Here is a 23,092-nt window from a genome sequence, read left to right as displayed (position 1 = left end):
GACGGGAGGAGATCTCATAGAATTCACTATCAAGGATGTCAGAGAAGGAGGGAGTCTGAAGTTACTTTATAGGATGAAATAATCAGGAGACTGAGTTAGGCTCCCTCCCCACTGGCCCCCAATAGGCACTATCTTCACATCTTGCACGTGCTTTTCTGAGCATTTAACACACTTGTGGTTGGTCAGTGTGATCATCTGTTTAATGTCAGCCTCCCCCTCTGAACTGTGAGACCACGGAGGCAGGGACCATGCCACTGTTGCTATGTCTTCTATCCCCAGCCTCAGGCATGGTGTTCGGCACAGGACAATGTTGGTACCCCCAAATCATTGCTGCCTCCTGGCATATACCCTCCCTCTCCCCTCCCCTCACACATGTTCTGCACAAGTTGGGAGAGGAGGGACTTAGGACCCTGCGGGAGAAGATACAAGCTGTACAATTTGAGTTTGAGGTGCAGCAAATTTGAGTGGGTAGCCAAAAAAAATGGGTCATCCAGACTCAATTTATTGTACATCCTGGTGGCCGGCCTTGAGGGCAGTCTCCATGTTGATGGCCAGAGCTGACAGGACTCAGACTCCAGGCCTCTACAGTGCAGTGCTGCAATAGCCATGGAAAAGCTGGTCTCTCCTCTGCTCCCCTGCGCCCTCCCTTTGCGAAGCCTGCCCTTCTCGGTGCCACACTCCATACATGGCAGTTGTTTTCATTGCCACGTTTCATGGGAATGGTGTTCCGTGGTGAGGCTGGAGCCCACCTGTGCAAAGATTTTGAACTTTCACTTTCTTAGGGTGCCAGCCTGTCTATGTCAGGTTTCCCCAAAGCAGACCATGAGATAAGATTCGTGAGCACGTAGTGAATGAAGGAAGTGCATCCAGAGGAGACAGGAAAGGGAGAAGCAAGACAAGGATAGAGAGGCAGAGGGCAAGCGTGTACTCTCAAGCCATGCAGAGAGGGTGGTAGGGTTGCTATGCTAGCACTGAGTTGTTCTGGCCCAGGCAAAAGAGAGGAGGAGCTCCTTCTCTTCCATTTAGTCTTTGATTAAGGGTCAGGGCAGGAGCAGGTTAGAGATCAGGAATTCCCAGACCCTCGTAGCCCTGCCTGTGTGGGGGCAAAGTGGGCTCAGGAGCCCAAGAGAAGACCCCATCTCTCAAGAAAAAGTGTCAGGTACTGGCTGTTGGAAGCCAAAGCATGCTAAAGTGGGGAGGGGGGCCACAAAAGTGGTAGAAAGGGGGATCTGGTGGCGCATCACGTTGTTCACTACAGCAGAGGGCTGATTGAGGTCGAGGGAGGGTCTGTTACTGGCCCGATGGACCAGAAGCAGAGGCTGTTAATTCTTCTGTGTCTCCCACCAGTGTGTGTTTTATCAGCAGAACCCAGCACTCAGAGGTGCACCTCCCGTGTTCATGAGGGCTTCACCTCACATCAGGTGCTCAGTAAACATTGAGAGAATGCACGCGCCACACTTCAGGCCTTGGGGGCTGAGGTAAGGCCTCGAACCTGGTCATGAGCAGTCACTGGAGAATGGCTTAGTAAGCCATGTGCAGGGAGCCACGGGCTGGGGGCCACGTCATAAGAGACCGCAGAGTGTGTGCTCAGTGCGATGAGGTTGTTCCCTGAAGGGAAGCCCTGAGTCAGCCTGAGGAGGTGTGGAAAGAGCTAGAAGTCAGAGAGGCAGCAGATTCAAGGCCCAAAGAGGACACGAGGTGGGAGGAGGTCGGGGTGAGGGTGGGAGGAGGTGGGATGGTAGGACAGACGGTGGACCAGCCCCAGCCAGGGTAAGGCTGACCCTTCCTTTCAGAAAGGAGGGGAGGCGAGGGGCAGGCTGAAAGGTCTGAGCGTGGTGAAATTTGGAAGTGAGGAGGAGCAGAACAAAGGAAACGCATTTTCTCTGCCGAGTGGGACAAAGATCTTCTGTTGGGATGGAAGGGTTGTGGGGTGGGGGAGTTGGGAGCATTGGAACAGTTACTTTGGGGACTGTGACTGAGTCAGCAGGAGATGACCTGTGGGGTCAGGTGACTGAGGTTAGATGGTGGATGTTGTTGGTGTGGTTGGGTACAGTCGTGGTCCCCAGATTGTGGAGGTGACACGTCAAGGGGAAAATTCATCTGTGAGGGTGTCCCTAAGATGGTTGGTGAGGGCAAATTTGGGGAGCGTCGAGCTTCTCTCTCCGTAGTGACTGTGGCTACTTTTGCTTAGCACCTCCATGTGCCAGGCACCATGGCAAACATTCTGTCCCTCTCAACTGCTGCGGGAGGTGGGTGCCGTCCGACCTGCTTGGGGTCTTGTAGCTCATGGTCTCTGTACCTGGGCCGTCTGATTGCCAAGCCAGCCTCACCTGTGTGGTGGCCAGGGCTGTTGCAAGGCTCAAGTAGGGGACTGGGTGGGAAATGCTTTGAGGGCTCTGGAATGCCACATAGATGTGAACACCACCCCCGGCCACACACACACACCTCCTCCCCAGACCATGTGGGGATTGAGCTGTTTGCTGTTTTTTGCTCCTCCCTGTTCCGGGAGAAATGTGTCATACCCTGGTGGGTGGAGATGGAGCTAGTGTGTGGCTCCAGAACAGTGCTCAGTGAGGAGGTAAGAAGCCCAGGCAGGTGTCTGCAGCCTGCCCAGTCGTGAGACTGTGTCCCAGTGAGGGGTGTTTGTCCCTGTACATATGACTGTGCTTGTGTGTGGGGGTGGGTGTGTGGAGGGACGTCTCTCTGTGAGTCTGTGTTTCCGAATGTGCATGTTTCTGTGTCTTTCTCTGTGTTTCTGCACCTGCTATACATAGAGAATCACAGAATCATGGGGTTTAAGTCGGGGGAAGAACAGATGGTAGAGTGGAGTGGGGACACAGACATAGGGGCACACAGGCTCCTCCAGGTGTTCACAAACACCCAGGGTGACACACATAGGGATGCACAGGGTGGCAGTTTCTCAGTGTGCTTTCTCTAGTATGTTGGCACGTCCTTCTTATGACGTGCATCATATGTGTGTCTGGCACACACACAGGCACACATACCCAGTTAGCCTCAGAAACACACAATAGCACGTATATTGAGACCCCCGAAAACACTCAGACATGCAACACACTCTGTCTTTGCATGTGTATTCCCATGTGTGTGTTGCTGTGTGTTTTTCTGAGTATGTGGGCATCTGTGTGTCTGAATAACACAAACACATGTAGGAGACAGAAACATGCAGGCACACACTCTGAGAAGCACACACAGTGTCTATCTGTGCGTGCATGTCTGTGTGCACGTGTGTGCATGACTCCTAAAGTCAGGGAGGAAGGAGGCACCATCACTGAGCTGGGAGGAGGGAGGCCAGGAGAAAGCCAGTGGGAGATGTCCTTGCTCTGTCTCTGGCACATGGACCCAGCTCTCTTATCCTCTTGCCAGAGCCCCACCTGGCAGGAGCAGGATGAGGGGCATGAGTGGGGCCGCTGTTCCCCGGTGGGTCAGTCAGCAAGCACTGATGAAGCCCCTGAGGTGTACCAGCCCCTCTGTGGACTTTGTGGGGCAATGGGAAAGATCCCACTAAACATCTACCCTTGCCTCTAGCAAGCCCACTGTCCCTATGGAGTGGAGGGGATAAGTAAAGCCTACCTTGAATCACCAGGCCATGGCACACAGAGGAGAGACCCTCCTGGGGTCAGATCCTGGCTTGCTGCCCACCTTACTGGCTCCACAGGTGTGGACAGGTCCTTGACCTGTCTCTGCCTCTCATCCTCAGCACATAAGTGGGGAGAACAGTAGTGTCTGCCTCCTGAGTGGTGGTGAGGACTAAGACCATGCTCAAGGCAGACACTGAGTCATCAGCAGTTGTGAATTGAGACCTGCAATGGGCCAGCCCTGTTCTTGACACTGAGGCTTCAACAGTGGACTGAGTTCCATGTCCTCATGGAGTTTACCTTCTACTCCAAGGAGGAGGAAGCTGGTCAGTAAGCCAATAGCGTATAACATGTTGGGTGGTGAGTGTCAGAAAGAAAACCAAAGCAGGGTGTTAGTGCAGAGAGTAGTAAAGGTGGGGCAGAGCTGCTGTTTTGGAGGCACCAGGAGTGGTCCAGAAAGGTGCAAAGGAATGAGCTGCTGATGGTGGAAGGATGTCGTCAGGGAGGGAACAGCAAGGGCAGAGGGCCACTTATCCTCATGGTAACTCTGTGTTCTACCACTTTACAGCTGGGGAAATGGAGGCACATTGAGGCTGAGTAATTTGCCCAGAGGCTCATATCCAGTGAGATTGAGGCTCAGGATTTGAACCCAGGTCATCTGGTTTTAGAGCCAGTGGTCTAAATCACCAGTCCTCAATCAAGGGTGATGTTTGCCCCCAAGGGATATTCAGCAACATTTGGAGACATTTCTGATTGCCACAACTGGACTTGGAGGTGCTACTAGTCTCTAGTGGGTTGAGGCCAGTGTTGCTATTAGACATTCCACAATGCCCAGGACAGTCCCTGGGCAAAAAAGCAACATGCCATCCAAAGCACCTGTCATGCTGAGGCTGAGACACCCTGTTCTTAATGCATGCAAGGGACTTGACAGAGAGTAGGACATATAGTAGATGCTCAATAAAGAGTAGCTGAAGAGGAGGAGGAGAAATGACTTGGAGAAGGTTTCAGGGGAGAAATGAATTCAAGAGGGGAGAAAAAGTACGTGGGAATGAATCCATGAATTGACAAAAGTCATGTAATGCTGCTTGTTGGTAGCTGGGAGGGGCGGGGCTGTCCAGGGAGTTGGGTGCAGTGAGGCCAGTGGTGTGAGGAGGTTGGTGGGCTCAGGGTGGGGGCTGAAGCTGGGCAGCCACCATCTGCCAGAACACTAACCAGATGACTTGTCTCTCTGTCCCCTCCCACCCCGTGTCTCTCTCCCCATCTCTTTTGGCCTCTTTGCCCAGAAGGAGACAGCCGGAGGCTGAAGGGGGCGATCCAGAGGAGCACAGAGACAGGCCTGGCCGTGGAAATGCCCAGCCGGACACTACGCCAGGCCAGCCACGAGTCCATCGAGGACAGCATGCACAGCTACGGCTCGGAGGGCAAGTGAGTGAGGGCCCACGCCCACCCCCAGCCCTCCTGGCTCTTGCAGCTCCTATGGCAGGGGTGGGAGAACTGAGCAGCTCCTCCTGGAGCCCTGGGCCAGCCTCTGGCTGGCAGAGCATTGGCTGAGGGTCCCTGGGTCACGGCCATCTTCAGAATGCAGGCAGCGAAGCAGCAAAGCCAAGGGGGAGTGAGCCGGACACCGACTCTGGTACCCAGCTACCTGGATTTGAATCCTGGCTCCACCCCCTCCCCGGCAGTGTGACCTTGGACATACCACATCTTTGTGCCACAGTTTCCTCATCTGTAAAATGAGGATAGTAGTACCAACCTCAAAGGGGTGTTATGAGGATAAATGTTTATAATTCTCATAATCCAGGATTGATATTTATCTTAGTCCGTTTTCTGTTGCCTGTAACAGAATACCTGACACTGGGTAATTTTAAAAGAAATAGAATTTGCTTCTTACAGTTTTGAAGGCCGAGAAGTCCAACATCAAGGAGGTACATCTGGGGGAGACTCTTCAGAGTCTTGACGCTGCCTAAGGAATCACGTGGCGAGAGGGCTGAGGGTGTTCATGTGCTCTCTTCTTCTCCTTATAAAGCTGCCAGTCTGCTCCCATGATAACCCATTCGTCCATTAACCCGTTACTCCATGAATTGGGTTAATCCATTCATGAGGGCAGAGACTTCATGATTGAATCACCTCTTAAAGGCCTCACCTTTCAAATACCATAGTCGGATTTCCCACCCTCTTAATACCGTTAGAGTGGGGATTGGGTTTCAACATGAGCTTGGAGGGGACAAACATTCAAATCATAACAATATTTATAAAGAGCATAGAACAGTGTTTGGCACATAAATGGTATGTATCAGTGTTGGTGGATAAATAAAGAAGAGGGAATCTTCGGAAGGAGCAATCTAATGAAAATAAGGGAGTCAAGAGGGGTTTTATTATCATTATTGTTTCCTCTTTACTTTTTTAGTTTCTTAAATCCCAATTAGGTTTTAAAAATGCATACTGCTGCTTGATAAAGGCATTTCATGAACATCAAATCATAAACCATTAGCGCTGGCTGGCTGCTTGCCGACGTTTCTGTCCCTAGCCGCACATCAGCATCGCTGGAGACTGGTGGCAAATGCAGATCACGGGGCCCTGCTACCGGGCTGCTGATGAGGGCCTCTGGGAGTAGAGCTCTGGAACTTCACCTTTAAAAAGCTCTCTGGAGGGCCGGCCCGTGGCTCACTCAGGAGAGTGCGGTGCTGATAACACCAAGGCCATGGGTCTGGATCCTATATAGGGTTGGCCTGTTTGCTCACTGGGTGAGCGTGGTGCTGACAACACCAAGTCAAGGGTTAAGATCCCCTTACCAGTCATCTTTTTTTTTAAAAAAAAAAAAAAGCTTCTTCTCTGGAAGAAGATCAACCTACACTAGGGGTTTCTTATCTTTATGAGAATTTTGGGAAAGTTTTGGGACTGCTTTCCCCTATTAAATACACATGCACACCCTACACACTCATTCTCACACACACAGTCATATGAACACACTCTTCTCAGAACTGTAGGGGGTTCCCATATTCCCCTAAAACCCATCTATGGATCTCTGGCAAAGAAACTCTGATCCAAAGAGACTTCCTTACTGTACAGATGACCAGGGCAGTCAGAGAGGTTAAGGAGCTTGCCTGGGATCACACAGCGTGCTAATAGGTCTAGAACCCAGGATTCCTGACTCCCAGCTGGGGCTTATTCCACAAACTACATCGCTTCATGGTCCCAGCCATCCTCTGAGGTTAAGGTTGAGGTTATCATGATCTTCGTTGTGCATATGAAGAGACTGAGACGCTTGGAAAAGTTATGTTTCATGCTTTCTAGTACAGCAGCCACTAGAAACACGTGGCTATTTAAATGTAAATTAATTAAAATTAAATAAGGTTAAATGTTCTGTTCCTCTGTTGCACTAGCCATATTTCAAGGGTTCAACAGCAACATGTGGCTAGTAGCAGCCAGAAATAGAATATTTCCACCATCACAGAAGGTTCTACTGGACAGCACAGGCAAAGTGGCTTGTCCAGGGCAGACACCCTGCCAGCACGGGGCTGGCCGGGGGCTCGGCCTCCACCTTCTGCTCCCCTTCATTTCTGGCCCTGCTTCTCAGCTGGGGGCTCCTGCTGGCTGAAAGCCTTCCCCACCCCCAGCGCCTCCTAAACTGGGCGTCTCCGGCCCGTGAATGGCCTTGCCTTGGCAGATACTGCTGGTCCACCCACCTCCTAGCGAGACTTTCCGGTGGGCGAGAAGAGGAGGAAGACAGGTGGAAGGGAGAGGAGGAGGAGGAAGAGAGCCAGTGCCTTCTAACCTGAAACCTGGAGGAAGATATTCCAGACATCTGGGGAGCAGTGGGTCCCTGCTGACATACATGAGGCTCAGGGATCAGGAGGTCCAGGTCCTGATCTGGCTCTGCCACTGTCCCCCCGGATGTCTTGGGCATAGCTGTGGGCCTCTCTAAGCTTTGGGGAGGCCAGTAGGCATCTTCTTGGCCTCACAGGCAGGTCAGGAGGACAAGATCACAGGAAGGGCAGCGTAGTTCAGTGAGCAGTGGTGAGGGACCCAAACTCTCATTCCTATTTTGCAGAAGAGGAGGTGAAGGCTCAGAGAGGTCATGTGACTTGTCCAAAGGGCACATCAGAGGAGGGTGTTGTGAGGAGGGAATGAGGTGATGCCACACATGACAGGTGCTTGGAAGGTGGCTCTTGTTGTCGTTTGCCATAACGTACTTTAAGGGACAAGAGTCTAATTACATCACAGACAGGTTCAAAGCTGGGACTTGGGAGTCAGACAAGCCTGGTCTGTGGCTCATTTCTGCTTCTTAGTAGCCCTGTGGCTTTGGGGAAGTTGCTTCACCTCTCTGAGCCCAGTTTCTTGATCTATAGAAAGGGGACGGTAATAGTACAGACCACTAGTAGAGTTATTGTGAGGAATTAATGAGTTCATTCATGTAAAAGCACTTAGAACAGTGACTGGCACATAGTGAGCACCATAATTATTAGCTATTATTATTGTTAGTTGTTAAGTGGGCCACCATTAGGTGAGTATTTTGCTGCTTGTGGTCATTGCATTCTAACAGATACAGTGAGCCACCCCAAATGCAGTTGTCTTAGCACAGAGTCAGCACTGAATAAATGTTGTTTGTAATGATTATGGTTATTAAAAGGTTTGGGGTGCATATTTTGAGCCCAATTGAGGAAGGAGCAGGTGGGTTGGAGGGTGCCAGCAGCGGGGACACTCTTGCCCTCCTGAGAGGTGCCAAGTCTTGGTGGAGCTCAGCCAGGTGCTGCCACCTGCCCAACACCTGAGTGAGGAAGGGACGTGGAAGGTGGGAACATCGAGCTGCGGTCAGCCTCCTCCTTGTTCTGTAAGTATTTTAGGCACTGGTTGGACACAGATGCCAGGCTCTTAAATGGGAAGGGGTGTGACTGTCCTCCCCCTCTCCCCACCCCCTGGGCTTCTGCCAGCCCAGCTGAGGTACACATGGAACCAGCCATGCTTGAGCAGCCCCCGCAAGGCTGCAGCCCCTGGTGCTGCCGGGTTTGAGTGTGCACTGGATCACCGGATATGTGTGTTCCTGCAAGCGGGCACAGGGGTGCTCGCACATGGATGTGGATTTCAGCAAATGTGCCAGGCAATTTGGCTGGGCACCTTGGAGACCCTGTCCTCCACAGACTTCCATTGTAGGGCACGGAGCAAGCAACTAACGATGTGGTAAGAGCTGCAAAGGACAGTGTAAAGTACGGCAAATCATAACTAAAGCCAAAATGTTTCATTATTTCAGTTATTATTTTAGTTATACTAAGTTTCCATTTTTATTGTCAGATCTAGGGCTCAGACCCTTCAAACCCATTGTACAGACTGGGTCCCCAGACCCCTCACACGCAGGTCCATGCTAGGTAATTGGGAAAGATTCTGGGAGCTGTTGGCAGACGACACTAGCTTAGTCCTCAGCTTCCTCAGCAGCAGCAGCTTACAGGTCCAGCGGTGGCCTTGCAGAGGGTCCCGGGGGCACTAGCAGCAGCAGCAGCCTGTAGCAGCAGTAGTGGCCTCCCCATTCCCCCTCCCTCACCGCGGGGCATCCCGAGGGTGGGAGGCACCGTGGATCAGAGCCACTCATCCTTATACTTAAGTCCATAACCCAGGACACCTGGGTGCGCATGCGCAGTTACAGTAGACGATAACCAAGGAACACCTGAGCACATATGCCTGTTTACATCAAATGCTCGGCAAGGTTCTGAACGTCTTAGGGGCCCTGACCATTTTCCTATATTTCCCCAGCAGACAGGTATAGAAAATTTTGGAACTGCTGTGTTCCCACAGAGGTGTCAGGGATGGGGAAGGAGTGTATATGGGTAGGGCCACTCTGTCAGTGAAGATGGCTTGGGCTCCAGGTTGCATAATACCAGTGAGCCGTTGCCATTCAAAGTGTGGTCCACAGTCCAGCAGCATGGGCATCCCGTGGGAGCTTGTTAGACATGCGGAATCTCAGGCCGCACCCTAGACCCACTGAATCAGGATCTATAGTTTAACAAGATCCCCAGGTGGTTTGTATGCATGTTAAGGTCGAGAAGCCCTGGCTTAATGGTGTCACAGCTAACCCTCGTAAAGACTTAGGCACTGCACTAAGTGTATTGATTCATTTAATTTTCACGACAACCTGATGATGATGGGGCTGTTAATATCCTCATTTTACAGATGAGGAAATGGAAGCCCAGAGAGGGAAAGTAACTTGCCCGAGGTTACACAGCCAGTAAGTGGCCGAGCTGGGATTCAGATCCAGGCATTTGGAGTCTGCCCTTAATGATTGCACTCAACTCTTTCTCTCATTTCATGGTTAAATCTATCAGGATTTCCAGATGTAGAGGCTTCCAGGATAGTTTAGAGGTTTGATGATACCATCAGTGTCCCAAAATTCCTCCATCTTTCCCCTCCACAGGCCTCAGCATGTTGGACCAGTGATGGTTTATCACCTGGTGCTAGGAAAGGGCTTTCTTTTCCTGAGCCTCTTTCTACCTGATCAAAAATTGGGGTTCCATATGTTAAGGAGGGAGGGGCAACCAGCCACGCTCCCACCACCGCCAGAGTAGGCCTACCTCAGCCAGGCAAAGGGCAGGGTATAGAATTCAAGTCCATTCAGAAAGGGCCATGAAAACAGTACCTCCTCAGACATACCTAGCCCCCAGTCCTGAGACACACCCTGCTGTCTGCCTTAGTTTGGGTTTTCCCAGAACCAAACCTGAGACATGGATTCGAGTGCAAGTGGCTTACTTGGGGTGATTCTAGAAAGTAATGGCAGAGGAGCACGTGAGAGAGACAGGGGAGGCGTTCAATAAAGCATGCTTTAAGAAGCCAGCTATGGCTGCTCCTGTGGGCAACCAGAGCTTGATGCTGACGGGGAACTGCGGCAGCTGGCATGGAACATGTGCCTGAGGGTTGCCCCCACAAGGCGAGGGAGCTGAGGTGTTTATACTCCAGCTCGTATGAGTTACTAACTGATGGCTGCTCCCCGTTGACTCTCTGGCTCTTCGTGTGGCTAAATGGGCTCTGGAGGACAGAGAGGTTCTTCCGAGGCCAGAGAAACTTATGCAGGAATGCAGATGCTGGCAGTTAGAAGTCTGCTTGCAGGAGCACCCATGTCATAAGGGGCAGGGAGATGGGCCAGCAGAGGCTGCTACACTGAGTGTATAGCACTGTCTCCCAGCTGCCCAAACCAGAAACCTGGGGAGCTCCTGGAACAGCTCCCCTTCTCACACTCCATATCCAATCTGTAATTGGCTCTACCCTCTCACTCTTAATTCTCTGCCCTCTTGCTCTTGATTATCTCTTGATAGTCTCTCCCCATGTCATCCCCTGGTCAAAGCCACTCATCACTCTTGCCTGGACACCTGCAGGTCTCCTTTTTGGTCTGAACTCTGTCATAGTCTGTCACTCAGCACTTATTACCTCTGACCTCTCCCAGCCTCTCCTGATCCCCAGCCATGCCCCCCGCCCACCCTGAACCTTGCATACATCTCCCTCTTTCTCACCTCCAGGTCTTTGCATCCATTGCTTCGTCTAACTGGCACTCCCTTTTCTACCCCTGCTCCTTCTTCACCCTCTGACTCAGTCCTCCTCCAGATCTCGGCTAAGAACTGGCACATATGCTTTATCTCATGTGCCAACTCCAGTTAGTTGATAGTGGCTCCCTGGAGTGCTGTGTTGAGCAGGATCCTGGAGCCAAGTCCAGGCTTGGCAGGAGTGCTGAGGTTGATTAGCAATGTCTGCCCTGGGCGTGGGCAGCAGAAGTGGAAGGATGCGGGTCATTCCTCTGGCTGCATGCCTCCCCCACCACAGCACCCTCCATTGTCCTAATTGTCCTATGTTTGTCTGTCTGTCCCACTAGACACTGAGTTCAGTGCCTGCTCAGCTTGCCCACATTTGGTGCAGAAGCAGGCACATGTTCTATTCCTTCTCACACAAAATCCAGGGCCTTAGTATCCTCTCTGTCAACTCGGAAGCTCTCACAGCTGGTTCCCAGCACCCCACCTGCTCTTTCCCTCTGCCTTTCATTGTGCTGAGGTGTCTGGGTCATGAGCAGCTAGGTCTCTGGGTGTCTGGGTCACTGTGCCCACAGCCAGGGAAAGCAGAGCGTAAGCCAGTGGTGGGGCCACTGCATCCCAGGCCCAGGGTCACATTCCTGCCAGAGCAGTTTCCTTAATCACCAAAGGCTCAAGAGGCCGGGGTGGGTGGTCAGAACCCTCTTCCCACCTCTGCTATTTAGCAGAGTCATCGTGCCTAAAGGACAAAGTGGGATTGGATGTGGCCATGGCTAGGAGACAGGGATTTGTTTTGTTTTGTCTTGTAAGTGCTAGTATTTGTTGAGCATTTGACTGTGCCAGACTCTGTTCTAAGGAGTTTACCATATTTAATACTTACAACAACACTGAGGATTATCCTATTATTTATTCCTGTTTTACCGAAAAGGATACCAAGGTTCTGAGGGGTGAAGAATGTGTCTCCATGACTAATGAGTGGTAGAGTGAAGATTCAAGTCCAGGCCTGCCTGACCGCAAAGCTTGGACTGCAAATCCCTCTGCTCTGCTCTGGGCAAGGCCAAGGTTCTCCCAGGGCACATGGAGTCAGTATTGTGTAGTGGTTAGGAGGCTAACTCTGCAGCCAGACTCTCAGTGTTCAAATCCCAGGCCTGCCACTTCTTAGCAGAGTGAACTTGTTTGGGTTACTGAACAGTCCTGTGTCTCAATTTCCCCTTCTGTACAACGGATATTAATTATAAGCACCTAGCTTCTATAGAGTGGTTAAGAGGGTTGAGTTAACATTGATAATTTAGTACTGTCAGTGCTTGGCTCATGACAAGTTTTTTTTTTTTTTTTTAAAGATGACTGGTAAGGGGATCTCAACCCTTGACTTGGTGTTGTCAGCACCACGCTCTCCCAAGTGAGCTAACCGGCCATCCCTATATGGGGATCCGAACCCGTGGCCTTGGTGTTATCAGCACCACACTCTTCCGAGTGAGCCACGGGCCATGACAAGTTTTTGGTAAATAAAAAATAAATCCCTGGCTTCATGCCCATGAGCCACACTCTCATGGAGGGGGATGGGTTTGGAAATGTCTTAGAAGCTGGAGTCAGGATGTGTGATACCTTGTATCCTGGCATACGGGCAATTCTGTTTTGAAAACAAGAATTTGCTCCAGTATTATTCAAGTATTAGGGAACAATCTGAGCATAACATGGATTTCGCATTTGCTCAGTCAGGCACAATTTCATCCACGAGAAATACTAGGCAAATGCAGAAAACTGCACCCGCTTAGAAAAAACACGGAGTGCACACACCCCGCACACCTACTGTGCCCTCGGCTCACTGCTTGTCATGAGCCACCCCATCCCACTGGGTGGCACAGCTTCCCATCTGATTTCAGACAAACCCCCTCCCACCCTTACCACTTCCCAGACCTCACAAGCTAGAGCCCTCTGACACCCTTCCACAGGCAACTTCAGGTGGTTTTCAAGGTAAAGTGCTGTTTTTATAAAGATGCTACTGTTTTTACTATATTCCCATCTTTCTTTTTCCTTTTGATGTGACACTGACCACATTTTCCCCATAAGCTCTGTGATTTTTCTTGCAGGGTTTTGCACTGCACAGTAATTTTTAGAACTGCGTATTTTGTGTTACAGCAGAAGTGACTGTCGTAGGCTCGGCAAGTCTGTAGGGAGGTGCAAGATCGGCAGCTGGATGAACGTTGGGAGCGGGTGGTGAATGGATGGACAGGGAGCCCATAAACTACTAAAACCTTTCAGAACCACATAACCTGTGGTTACCACGAAGGCTGTGCAACCTTTTAGCTTCTGACGCTGCTGAGACGGGTGATCCATCTGGAAAAGAGAATGGAGTTAAACCCCTGAATAACCCAATTACTTCTTTAACCACCAAGAACACAGAAAATCCAGGGGCCAAGGCAAGCTCAAAGGTTAATAATAAAGGACAAATGGGTTTCAGCTCCACAAACAAAACTAACAGGATTTGAAACGCAGGAAATCACATTTTGCCATTAACTCAAAATAAAAAACCAGCGGAACATGGGCTGTAATCCTGTTTCAGGCGTCTGCCTCTTGCCCACCTGGCACATGTCCTGGGGGGGAACTGGCTGCTGCAGTCCCCCCTCCTACCCTCCAGATGGCCTGGGCTTGGTCTCAGGCATCCAGGTGCTGCGCTTCCTGACAGATCTGGAATCAGAAACACCATGAAAACGAGGAGAGGGCGGGGAGGCTCTCCCAGGCTAGGCAGCAGGACCAGCAGGCCACAGTATCCCATTCCTTTATTTATCCAGCAGGTACTCCATGCTAAGCATCCTGCCTGCGTCATCTCACTGACTCTCCACAGCAACTCGGAAGGGAATACTGGGTATTCGCTTTTTATACACAAGGAAACTATGGCTCAGAGAGGTTAAAAAACTTGCCACAGGTTGCATAGCAGTGGAATCCAAGGTCTATATTATGCCAAGGGTCAGTCTTACCAACTGTCTCTTATTTTTCCAGTTTAAGACCAAGCTGTAGGGTTTGGCAGTGAACATTTATTGAGTTCCTGTTGCATATAAGAACTGGTCTACGTAGTAGCAAATATGATATTTAGTAATTCAACAAGCTCTTTCATACCTCTTTGCTAATGGATCCTGTGAACTGAGATTTTTGAAACATTTAAAAATGTTTCTAAATTAAAGGTCTGAGCTACCTCTGGGAGGGTCACCCTGTGGGTAAGACAGACACACCTCCTGACCATATTGCACAGGTTTGTTTACACCAGCATCACCCAAACATGTGAGTGATGTGTTGTATTATGACATTCTGTCACTAGGCAACAGGAATTTTCAGCTCCATTATAATCTTATGGGACTACCATCGCATACACAGTCCATTGTCGACCAATGGTACAGGGGCTGGCCAGTTAGCTCACTTAGTTAGAGCATAGTGCTGATAACACCACAGCCAAGGATTCAGATCCCCTTACCAGCCAGCTGTCAATAATAATAATAATAATAATAATAATAATATAATTAAATAAAACTAGCACAGCACAGGCACCAGCTAACTAAACGGCCACATGCTGTCCATGCAGTAGTGTGATCTGGCTTGCCAATAAGAACGTGGACTGAAGTGCAGAGACAATAACAACTTGTTAGAGATTGCACAGCAGGCGGTCGGCTGGTGAGGAATAGAACCGGGTCTGATTTTGTAGCCTCTGCCTTCTTTCCTACTCCAGGGAAGACCCATAGGTGGAGTGGGGTCTCTGATGCAGCTGCACCTCTGGCCAGCAGGAACCTGTCACCACTTTATGCCTCCTTCCTCTAGGCCATGGAGGATGTGATAATCCATTTGGGTTTCTGGGGCGTCAGCCTGGCTCCTTGGCAGCCAGCGAAGCACCCTGGGATGGGAAATCGGGCAGCCGCCCAGATATTATAAACAATTACCGCTAATTACCAGGCCTGCCAGTTCCCTATTGTCTGCTCACAATCCCACCAGGAACTGAGGAGCAGACAATGACGATGCTGGAGGAAACTTTCAATTCAGGCTGCAGAAGGCCTCGCTCTGCCTGGGAGGCCAGGCTCCTTCCCTGCCTTGGGACCCATGAGGCCACCGTTTCACAGGCTTTTGGAGCCCCCACTCTCCTTATAAAATGAAACCTGGACCCCCAGATGGCCGGGAGGGTGGGATGGAAAAGAGACCCAGGGACGTGGAGGAAAGTCCATGCTTCCGGCTGTGAGTGTGTCTAGGTTTTAGCCTCAGTGCTATTAATTAAGGATCTTTGATTTTGTGAGAATAGTGTGAACATTTCAATCCCCAGACATTTAAGGGACTATTTTTTCCATACTTTCTCTATTAAAAAAAACACTGTTGCTTAAGATAATAGACTCCAAAGCCCGACTGCCTGTCTGCCTCTGTCTTGGTTTGACTTCTTCCAGAAGCAGACCCTGACTCAGAGATTCAAATGGACATGGGTGATTTGGCAGCTGATCCCAGGAATCACCAATGTGGGAGCAGCAAGGAATGAGACAGGAAGGGGTAGTTTGTAAAGGATCTGTTATCAAGCCTGTTACCACTGTGGGCAGTGGGAGCTCTGGGGGACCATGCTGGACATATGGCCAAGTTATCCCAACTGCAGACCACTCCCAGTTTGTTACTGGCTGGGGGCTGCTTCAGGGGTGTTGACCCTCAGGCATGTCCAGACTGTTCTGCACATAGGCTGAATGTGCTCTCACAGCCAGAAAATCAGCCCTCAGACAGAGTGGCAGGTGTGAGAGTATGCAGCCTCATTTGAGAGGGTGGGGCAGGGCCACACACTACCTGTATGACTCTCTAGCTCATCTGTAAAATGGGCCTGATAATAGTATTGACCTCAGAGGGTTGTAACACTAAAGTGAATTAACAAGTGTAGAACACTTAGACCATTGCCTGGCACACAGTAAGCACCATAGGTAGTGCTGGGTTAGAGAACATCCTCCTGTAACTATTCATTGAGTGAATGGGCGAATCTTTTGCCAACTGTGAGCTTTTGTGAATTAACAATCAGGCATGATGGCAATCAGAAAGATTTGGTTCAACCAGCAGGGAGCATGTCTAGACTGTGAAGGGCTGGGAGGGGCTGGAGCTCGAAGGGAGGAGAATTATTGAACTGTTACCTCTGAAGAACTTAGGAAAAGGTAGATTAGCAGAGTGGAAGTGGAAAGGGACACCTGTGCAGGTGGGGGAGGGGGATAGGGACCAGAAAGCCCACCTCCTGCACCTGTAAGGCTGAGGTTCCAGCATACTCTCTAAGCAGAGAGCTTTGGGGGCAGAGGGAGGGGGCTCAGGGCAGTGAACAAAACAGCGCAGTGCCCTCAAGACCAGCGCAGGTTCCCCCTCCTGCTCAAAGACCTCCCTGGCTGCTTCTGTGAAACCTGGCACACAGTAAGTGCTTATTTAAAGTTAACTATTGTTCTTAGACCATGCTCTGATGGAAAGTCACATGGGATTGATTTTGGAAGTATTGTGTTAGATATAGTCAGTCATGCACCGCATAATGACGTTTTGGTCGACAATGGACTGTGTATGCGATGGTAGTCCCATAAGATTATAATGGAGCTGAAAATTCCTGTTGCTTAGTGACGTAATGTCATAGTACAACACATCACTCACATGTTTGGGTGATGCTGGTGTAAACAAACCTGTGCAATATGGTCAGGAGGTGTGTCTGTCTTACCCACAGGGTGACCCTCCCAGAGGTAGCTCAGACCTTTAATTTAGAAAGCCAAGCATTTGACAGAGTAAGTCTGACCCCAAGTGAAAGGGTTCTTGTCTACTTTAGAATTCTTACATGTTTAGGGTCCCATATTGAACTTGAGTTGGAAGAGGCGAGTCCGGTCTCAAAATGGAGGGCCATGATCCAAAGGAACCAGAGCAGTTGAGAAAACTGTTTATTGGTGGACTGAGCTTTGAAACTACAGATGATAGTTTAAGAGCACATTTTGAGAAATGGGGCACACTCACAGACTGTGTGGTAATGAGAGACCCTCAGACAAAGCGTTCCAGGGGCTTTGGTTTTGTGACTTATTCTTGTGTTGAAGAGGTGGATGCAGCAATGTGTGCTCGACCTCACAAGGTTGATAGGCGTGTAGTGGAACCAAAGAGAGCTGTTTCTAGAGAGGATTCGGTAAAGCCTGGTGCCCATCTAACAGTGAAGAAAATTTTTGTTGGTGGTATTAGAGAAGATACAGAAGAACATAATTTGAGAGACTACTTTGAAAAATATGGCAAGATTGAAACCATAGAAGTTATGGAAGACAGGCAGAGTGGAAAAAAGAAGGGATTTGCTTTTGTAACTTTTGATGATCATGATACAGTTGATAAAATTGTTGTTCAGAAATACCACACTATTAATGGGCATAATTGTGAAGTGAAAAAAGCTCTTTCTAAACAAGAGATGCAGTCTGCTGGATCACAGAGAGGTCGTGGAGGTGGAGCTGGCAACTTTATGGGTCGTGGAGGAAATTTTGGAGGTGGTGGAAGTAATTTTGGCCGTGGTGGAAACTTTGGTGGAAGAGGAGGCTATGGTGGTGGAGGTGGTGGCAGCTGAGGTAGTTATGGAGGAGGTGATGGTGGATATAATGGATTTGGAGGTGAGGGTGGCAACTATGGAGGTGGTCCTGGTTATAGTAGTAGGGGGGCTATGGTGGTGGTGGACCAGGATATGGAAACCAAGGTGGTGGATATGGTGGCGGTGGTGGAGGATATGACGGTTACAATGAAGGAGGAAATTTTGGCGGTGGTAACTATGGTGGTGGTGGGAACTATAATGATTTTGGAAATTATAGTGGACAACAGCAATCAAATTATGGACCCATGAAAGGGGGTAGTTTTGGTGGAAGAAGCTCGGGCAGTCCCTATGGTGGTGGTTATGGATCTGGTGGTGGAAGTGGTGGATATGGTAGCAGAAGGTTCTAAAAACAGCAGAAAAGGGCTACAGTTCTTAGCAGGAGAGAGAGCAAGGAGTTGTCAGGAAAGCTGCAGGTTACTTTGAGACAGTTGTCCCAAATGCATTAGAGGAACTGTAAAAATCTGCCACAGAAGGAACGATGATCCATAGTCAGAAAAGTTACTGCAGCTTAAACAGGAAACCCTTCTTGTTCAGGACTGTCATAGCCACAGTTTGCAAAAAGTGCAGCTATTGATTAATGCAATGTAGTGTCAATTAGATGTACATTCCTGAGGTCTTTTATCTGTTGTAGCTTTGTCTTTTTCTTTTTCTTTTCATTACATCAGGTATATTGCCCTGTAAATTGTGGTAGTGGTACCAGGAATAAAAAATTAAGGAATTTTTAACTTTAAAAAAAAAAAAAAAAAAAGAATTCTTACATGTTTACATGATTCCTACCCATCCCCATAGCAAGATAATATTTAATAACAGTTAGCTAACACTCACTGAGTGCTTGCTGAGTGCCAGGCACAATCCCTACCTGTGATTTAATTTTCATAACTTTGTGGAGTGGTATTAGTCTAATCCCCATTTAGAATATGAGGAAAGTGAGGCACAGAGAAACTCAGTAACATGATTAGAGAGCCCACGCTCATGCAACCAGTGGCTGGTGTAGGTAATAGGAAAATTCATTGCTGTTCCCTTTCATGACACACTTCCACATAGTGACAAAATCACCTAGCTGCATTTCTCAGGATGTGTCCCAGTTATTAAGTGATGCATGACTGTACTGGCTCTGCCATTGTGAGCCTGTGGCTTTAGGTCAAGGATGGACCTCAGCTTCCTCATCTGAATAATGGTGATAAAGGTAAAAACCAGCCTCCTGTGGTTGTGGTGAGGATCAGATGCGAGAATGGGTTGTAAGTGCCTTGTTCCCTAGGGGTGCCATCAGCCACGGTACTTGGCGCCTCATCTCACTTAATGTTCACAACCGACCTAGCAGGTGGGTGCATGTTACTCCCACTTTAGGGACAGGAGAGGAATGCTTAGAGAGGTGAAGGGAGAGGGAAAACTAACTTAATCTGGTGTAAGCAAAATAATAATAATTATCGTTGTTATTGACTTCTGTAATCAAAAGAAGATGAAATAACTTGCTTCAGGCAGAGCTTGATCCAGGAGCTCAGGCAGTGCCACCAGTTTGATGGCTTCATTCTCGGGCTGCAGTCCCCAGGCCCAAGTCTGCTGGAAAAAGACAGCTTCTCACTCCCCACTGTTCAAACAAAGTGTCCAGACTGGATTCTCGTTGGCTGAGTTGGGCCACGTGCCTGTCAGTATCTTAGCCAATCACTGGCTGAGGGGAAGCAATGCCCTGATTGGCCAGGCTGAGCTGCATGCCTGGCCTCTGAAGTTGGCTCTGCCCCACCCCACAGGGATCATGTACCATGGGGAGGGGGCTCCCCAAAGGAAATTTGAGGTCTCCTCAACAGAGGGAGGGGAAGTGGACATTGGGTAGCCAAGCAACAGCAGCAAGTGCATACCTCAGAGTCCAAAGCTGCTGGCGCAGTGCATCTCAGACTTTCCCGTGCAAGTGGACCATCTGGGGCTCATGCTCATGGTAAGATGCAGATTCTGACTCAGCAGCCAGAGGGTGGAGTGGAGTGCAGTTGTGTTTCCAGTTAGCTCCCAAGTTATGCTGCTGTTGCTGGTCTCTGGACTGCCCTTTGAGTATCAAAGCACTAAAGCCACATGAACCAGGCACTTGATGAACTACATACTGTGATTCTTACAACCACCCCAAGGTGTAAGTATCAACATATCCATTTCACGTAGGCGAAACGTAAGGCCTAGCAAGGCTGCTGTGGAATGAGGGATGTTCTGGAGCTTGACTGCCTGAGTCATCAGAATACTCAGTCCGCCCTGGGAATTTTTTTTTGTCTCTTTTCTTCTTGCAGCCTTAACTACGGGGGAGTTTGCCTGGCATCAGATGCCCAGTTCAGTGACTTCCTGGGCAGCATGGGACCAGCGCAGTTTGTGGGCCGCCAGACCCTGGCCACCACACCCATGGGTAAGTGCCCCAAGGCCTGTTCCCAATGGACAGGGGCGGGGGTCCCACTGGAAGCCCTGCGTCTCTCCCTCCTTCCCCTCTGCCTGTTGACTATGTTCTTTATGCACCCATCCTGGAGCCTGGTCCACATTGTCCAGCCCTCAGCAGAGCCCAGGCACTTGGTATGGAAGTTGGTTCTGGTCTTGTTTTGGGCTGGGAGCAGGGGAAGGGAGTTTCATTCCTAAGCAGAGAGAGTTGAGTCCTTGCTTGAGCTTCTGAGTCGTTTCCCAGTCTCATCGCTTGGGGCCTCTTGCAGGGGATGTGGAGATTGGCTTGCAGGAGCGGAATGGTCAGCTGGAAGTGGACATCATCCAGGCTCGAGGACTGACAGCCAAGCCAGGTTCCAAGACACTGCCAGGTGTGGGGCCTGCCTCCCCTCTGCAAGGTGGGGGAGGAAGTCAGAATCTAGGGGTATCTGCAGTTTAGAAGAGAGAAAATTGGGCTAACTCGGTGGGGGGGACCCACTGTCCCAACTCTATTGTCTGACATGGAAGTGGTAGCTTAGGGTTTATTTTGGAGACCCCATTGAGATTGTTGACATTGTTGGTCTCCCCCGGTAGACTGAGCTCCTGGAGGGCAGGGAGCATCCTTCCTATTTCGCATTATACCCAGTACCCAGGAGGGTACTTGCACACACGGGGTGCTCAGCGAGCACTTGCTGAGGGAGTGGGTCAGCGAGTGAATGTATAAGCCAGGGAAGGGGTGGGCGAGTCATGGGCTAAGAGAGGACAGGTGAGTACAGAGTGAGCCAAAGAGGGGGAAGTGGCTGGGACCACCAGGGAGGTAGAGTAGGCCCCACTACCCACCTTGCCCATGCTTCCTCCTCCACAGACCCTTGGGGGTCCCCCATCCCCAGCCGTGGGTGGACAGCTCCCCTCTGTTGTACATTTTGCCCACCGTTTGAGGGGCCAGACTAGAATTAACCTCTGCTGGCCTCTGTCCCCAGCGGCCTACATCAAGGCCTACCTGCTAGAGAATGGTGTCTGCATTGCCAAGAAAAAGACCAAAGTTGCTCGCAAGTCACTGGACCCGCTGTATAACCAGGTGCTGCTGTTTCCCGAGAGCCCCCAGGGCAAAGTCCTGCAGGTGAGGGGCACTGGGGCACATGTGTGTGGTGGTCAGACTTGAGCAATTTTAAGGAGCTGGAAACCACAGGACTCAGATAAATTGGGCATGGGGGTGATTCCACGTACTGGTTGTGGGCCTCTGAGTGACACTGGCAGGATTTGAACCACTGTGTCTCTTGCCCTACAGGTGATCGTGTGGGGGAACTACGGGCGGATGGAGCGGAAGCAGTTCATGGGTGTGGCCCGCGTGCTGCTGGAGGAGCTGGACTTGACCACCCTGGCTGTGGGCTGGTACAAGCTCTTCCCCACCTCCTCCATGGTGGACCCAGCCACAGGCCCCCTGCTCCGGCAGGCATCCCAGTTGTCCCTCGAGAGCACCGTGGGGCCCTGTGGCGAGCGATCTTAGTGCTGGGGATGAGGAGGGGCTCCCCAAGATGGCCTGGAGACTGCCCAGCCCTGACCTGGGACCCCTGGCCCAGGGGCACATTGAACAGAGGAGGATGGGGCTCTCCCCCCATAGTGGGGTAGCAGAATGGGGAGACCTGCCCCCCTTGGGCCCCTCCTCACCCCTTCTTTGCCTCTTACCCCCAAGACCTTCCCTCTCCCAATGGGATTGGCTGCACTTTTGACTTGGCCGGTTCTTGACCTGGTGGATGTGGCTACAGTCCGGAGAAAGGAAAGACTGGGGTGGCAGAGCAACCACTCTCCTGCCCCAAACACTGTCCACCCTCTCCCCCTTTTTGCCTCCTCGGAAGCTTGCTGCCCGGAGCCAAATCCAGAACCCAGCGGCCATCTCCATGGTGCCAATTACCAGCAAGTGTCTTTCCTGCGGCACCGGGTTCAGGCAGCTACTCCTGCCCCAGAGCTGACGGGGCAGTTTGCAAGGATCCGGAGCCAGCTCCCAGGGGCCCAGAGCCCCCCACTTGAAGAGGAGCTCAGGCCTCCCTCTGCCTGCCCGTGGAAGGAGCTTTGCCGCAGCCTGTCTGAGTCCATCTGTCTGTCCCCTCCTGCCTGCCCTTCTGATGGCTCTAGGAATTGGGGTCCAATAGAGACCAAAGGAAAGAAGGAGGTACCCAGGGCCTGATACAGACCCCCAGGGTGCCTCATTCCAAGGGATTGCAACAGGCTAATTTGAGAACTGTTGGTAGACTGAAAAGAATGTTGTCATCTATGTTTTGGCAGAGGAGTTGTGGGACCCTGAGTTTTCAGAACCCCAAGCTGAGAGAGCTCACTGTCTCTGCATTTGGGGGATGTTGGATTGGAGGGGGAGGCTAAGGAAAGCTGAAATTAGAATTGGTAGTGCCAAGGTAAGGGTTTCCCATATAGGTGAACCCCTCCTTGTTGGATGAGGTCAAAAGTCATCTTGTCTACCCCTCTGCCTCCAGGCCAGGGGTCTGGGGAGGCAATAGAGCCCCCCAATTTTAGTCTTTTTGAACAAATTATCCTGTACTAAGGGCAGAACCCACTGCCCTGGCCTCAGTTACCTTGGCTCAAGGAAAGATGGTGGCAGGAGAGAAACAGAAGAGGTACGAGTATAAGACTTGGGAGATTCCTTCTTAAGCAGGCCTGGGTAGCTGCCTTCCCAGCCCGGCCTTCCCTGGGGCCTGTGGTAGCCCTTTTGCATGCGAGGCTGGCCCCTCTTTCTAGAAGCACATTTCTGCCACCTCCCCTGGAAGGCACCCAGCAGCCTACCACTCCTCTTTACCTAGTCCCTGCTGTGTAGGGCGTAGTCCAGGTTAGCTGGGTAGAGTTAGTGTTCCAAGCCCTGGGGCCTGTTCTTAGCTCATACATAGTCCTTACAGAGTCCCAGGATGGGGGTGCAGAGGAGACTCAAGTACATTCCAGGAGACCACTGTCTCCTTGCTGGCCCAGGCCTGGATCGGGCAGACTTGCTCACCAGGGGCCAGCTCCTC

At 50.7% G+C, this 23,092-nt stretch overlaps 1 protein-coding gene and 1 pseudogene across 3 annotated transcripts in view; both read left to right on the top strand.

Moving 5' to 3' along the window:
• The window catches only part of RIMS4 (regulating synaptic membrane exocytosis 4), a 63,518-nt gene extending 41,933 nt beyond the window's left edge, over window positions 1-21,585 (top strand). The window contains exons 2-6 of one of the 3 annotated variants that reach the window (XM_063098197.1): window positions 4,886-5,021; window positions 19,961-20,073; window positions 20,369-20,470; window positions 21,059-21,198; window positions 21,367-21,585. In XM_063098197.1, the coding sequence (XP_062954267.1) occupies window positions 4,886-5,021; window positions 19,961-20,073; window positions 20,369-20,470; window positions 21,059-21,198; window positions 21,367-21,585 (710 nt within the window). Of the gene's footprint in view, window positions 1-4,879; window positions 5,022-19,960; window positions 20,074-20,368; window positions 20,471-21,058; window positions 21,199-21,366 lie in introns of all 3 variants that reach the window. The other 2 variants (XM_063098191.1, XM_063098188.1) reach the window with 2 other exon arrangements.
• Window positions 16,951-18,403, top strand: LOC134378855 (heterogeneous nuclear ribonucleoprotein A3-like; annotated as a pseudogene).
• Window positions 21,586-23,092: the final 1,507 nt, after the last annotated feature.

Source organism: Cynocephalus volans, chromosome 1 (assembly GCF_027409185.1).
Source record: "Cynocephalus volans isolate mCynVol1 chromosome 1, mCynVol1.pri, whole genome shotgun sequence".
Taxonomy (NCBI): Eukaryota; Metazoa; Chordata; class Mammalia; order Dermoptera; family Cynocephalidae; genus Cynocephalus; species Cynocephalus volans.
This window is presented reverse-complemented; position numbering and strand designations above follow the sequence as displayed.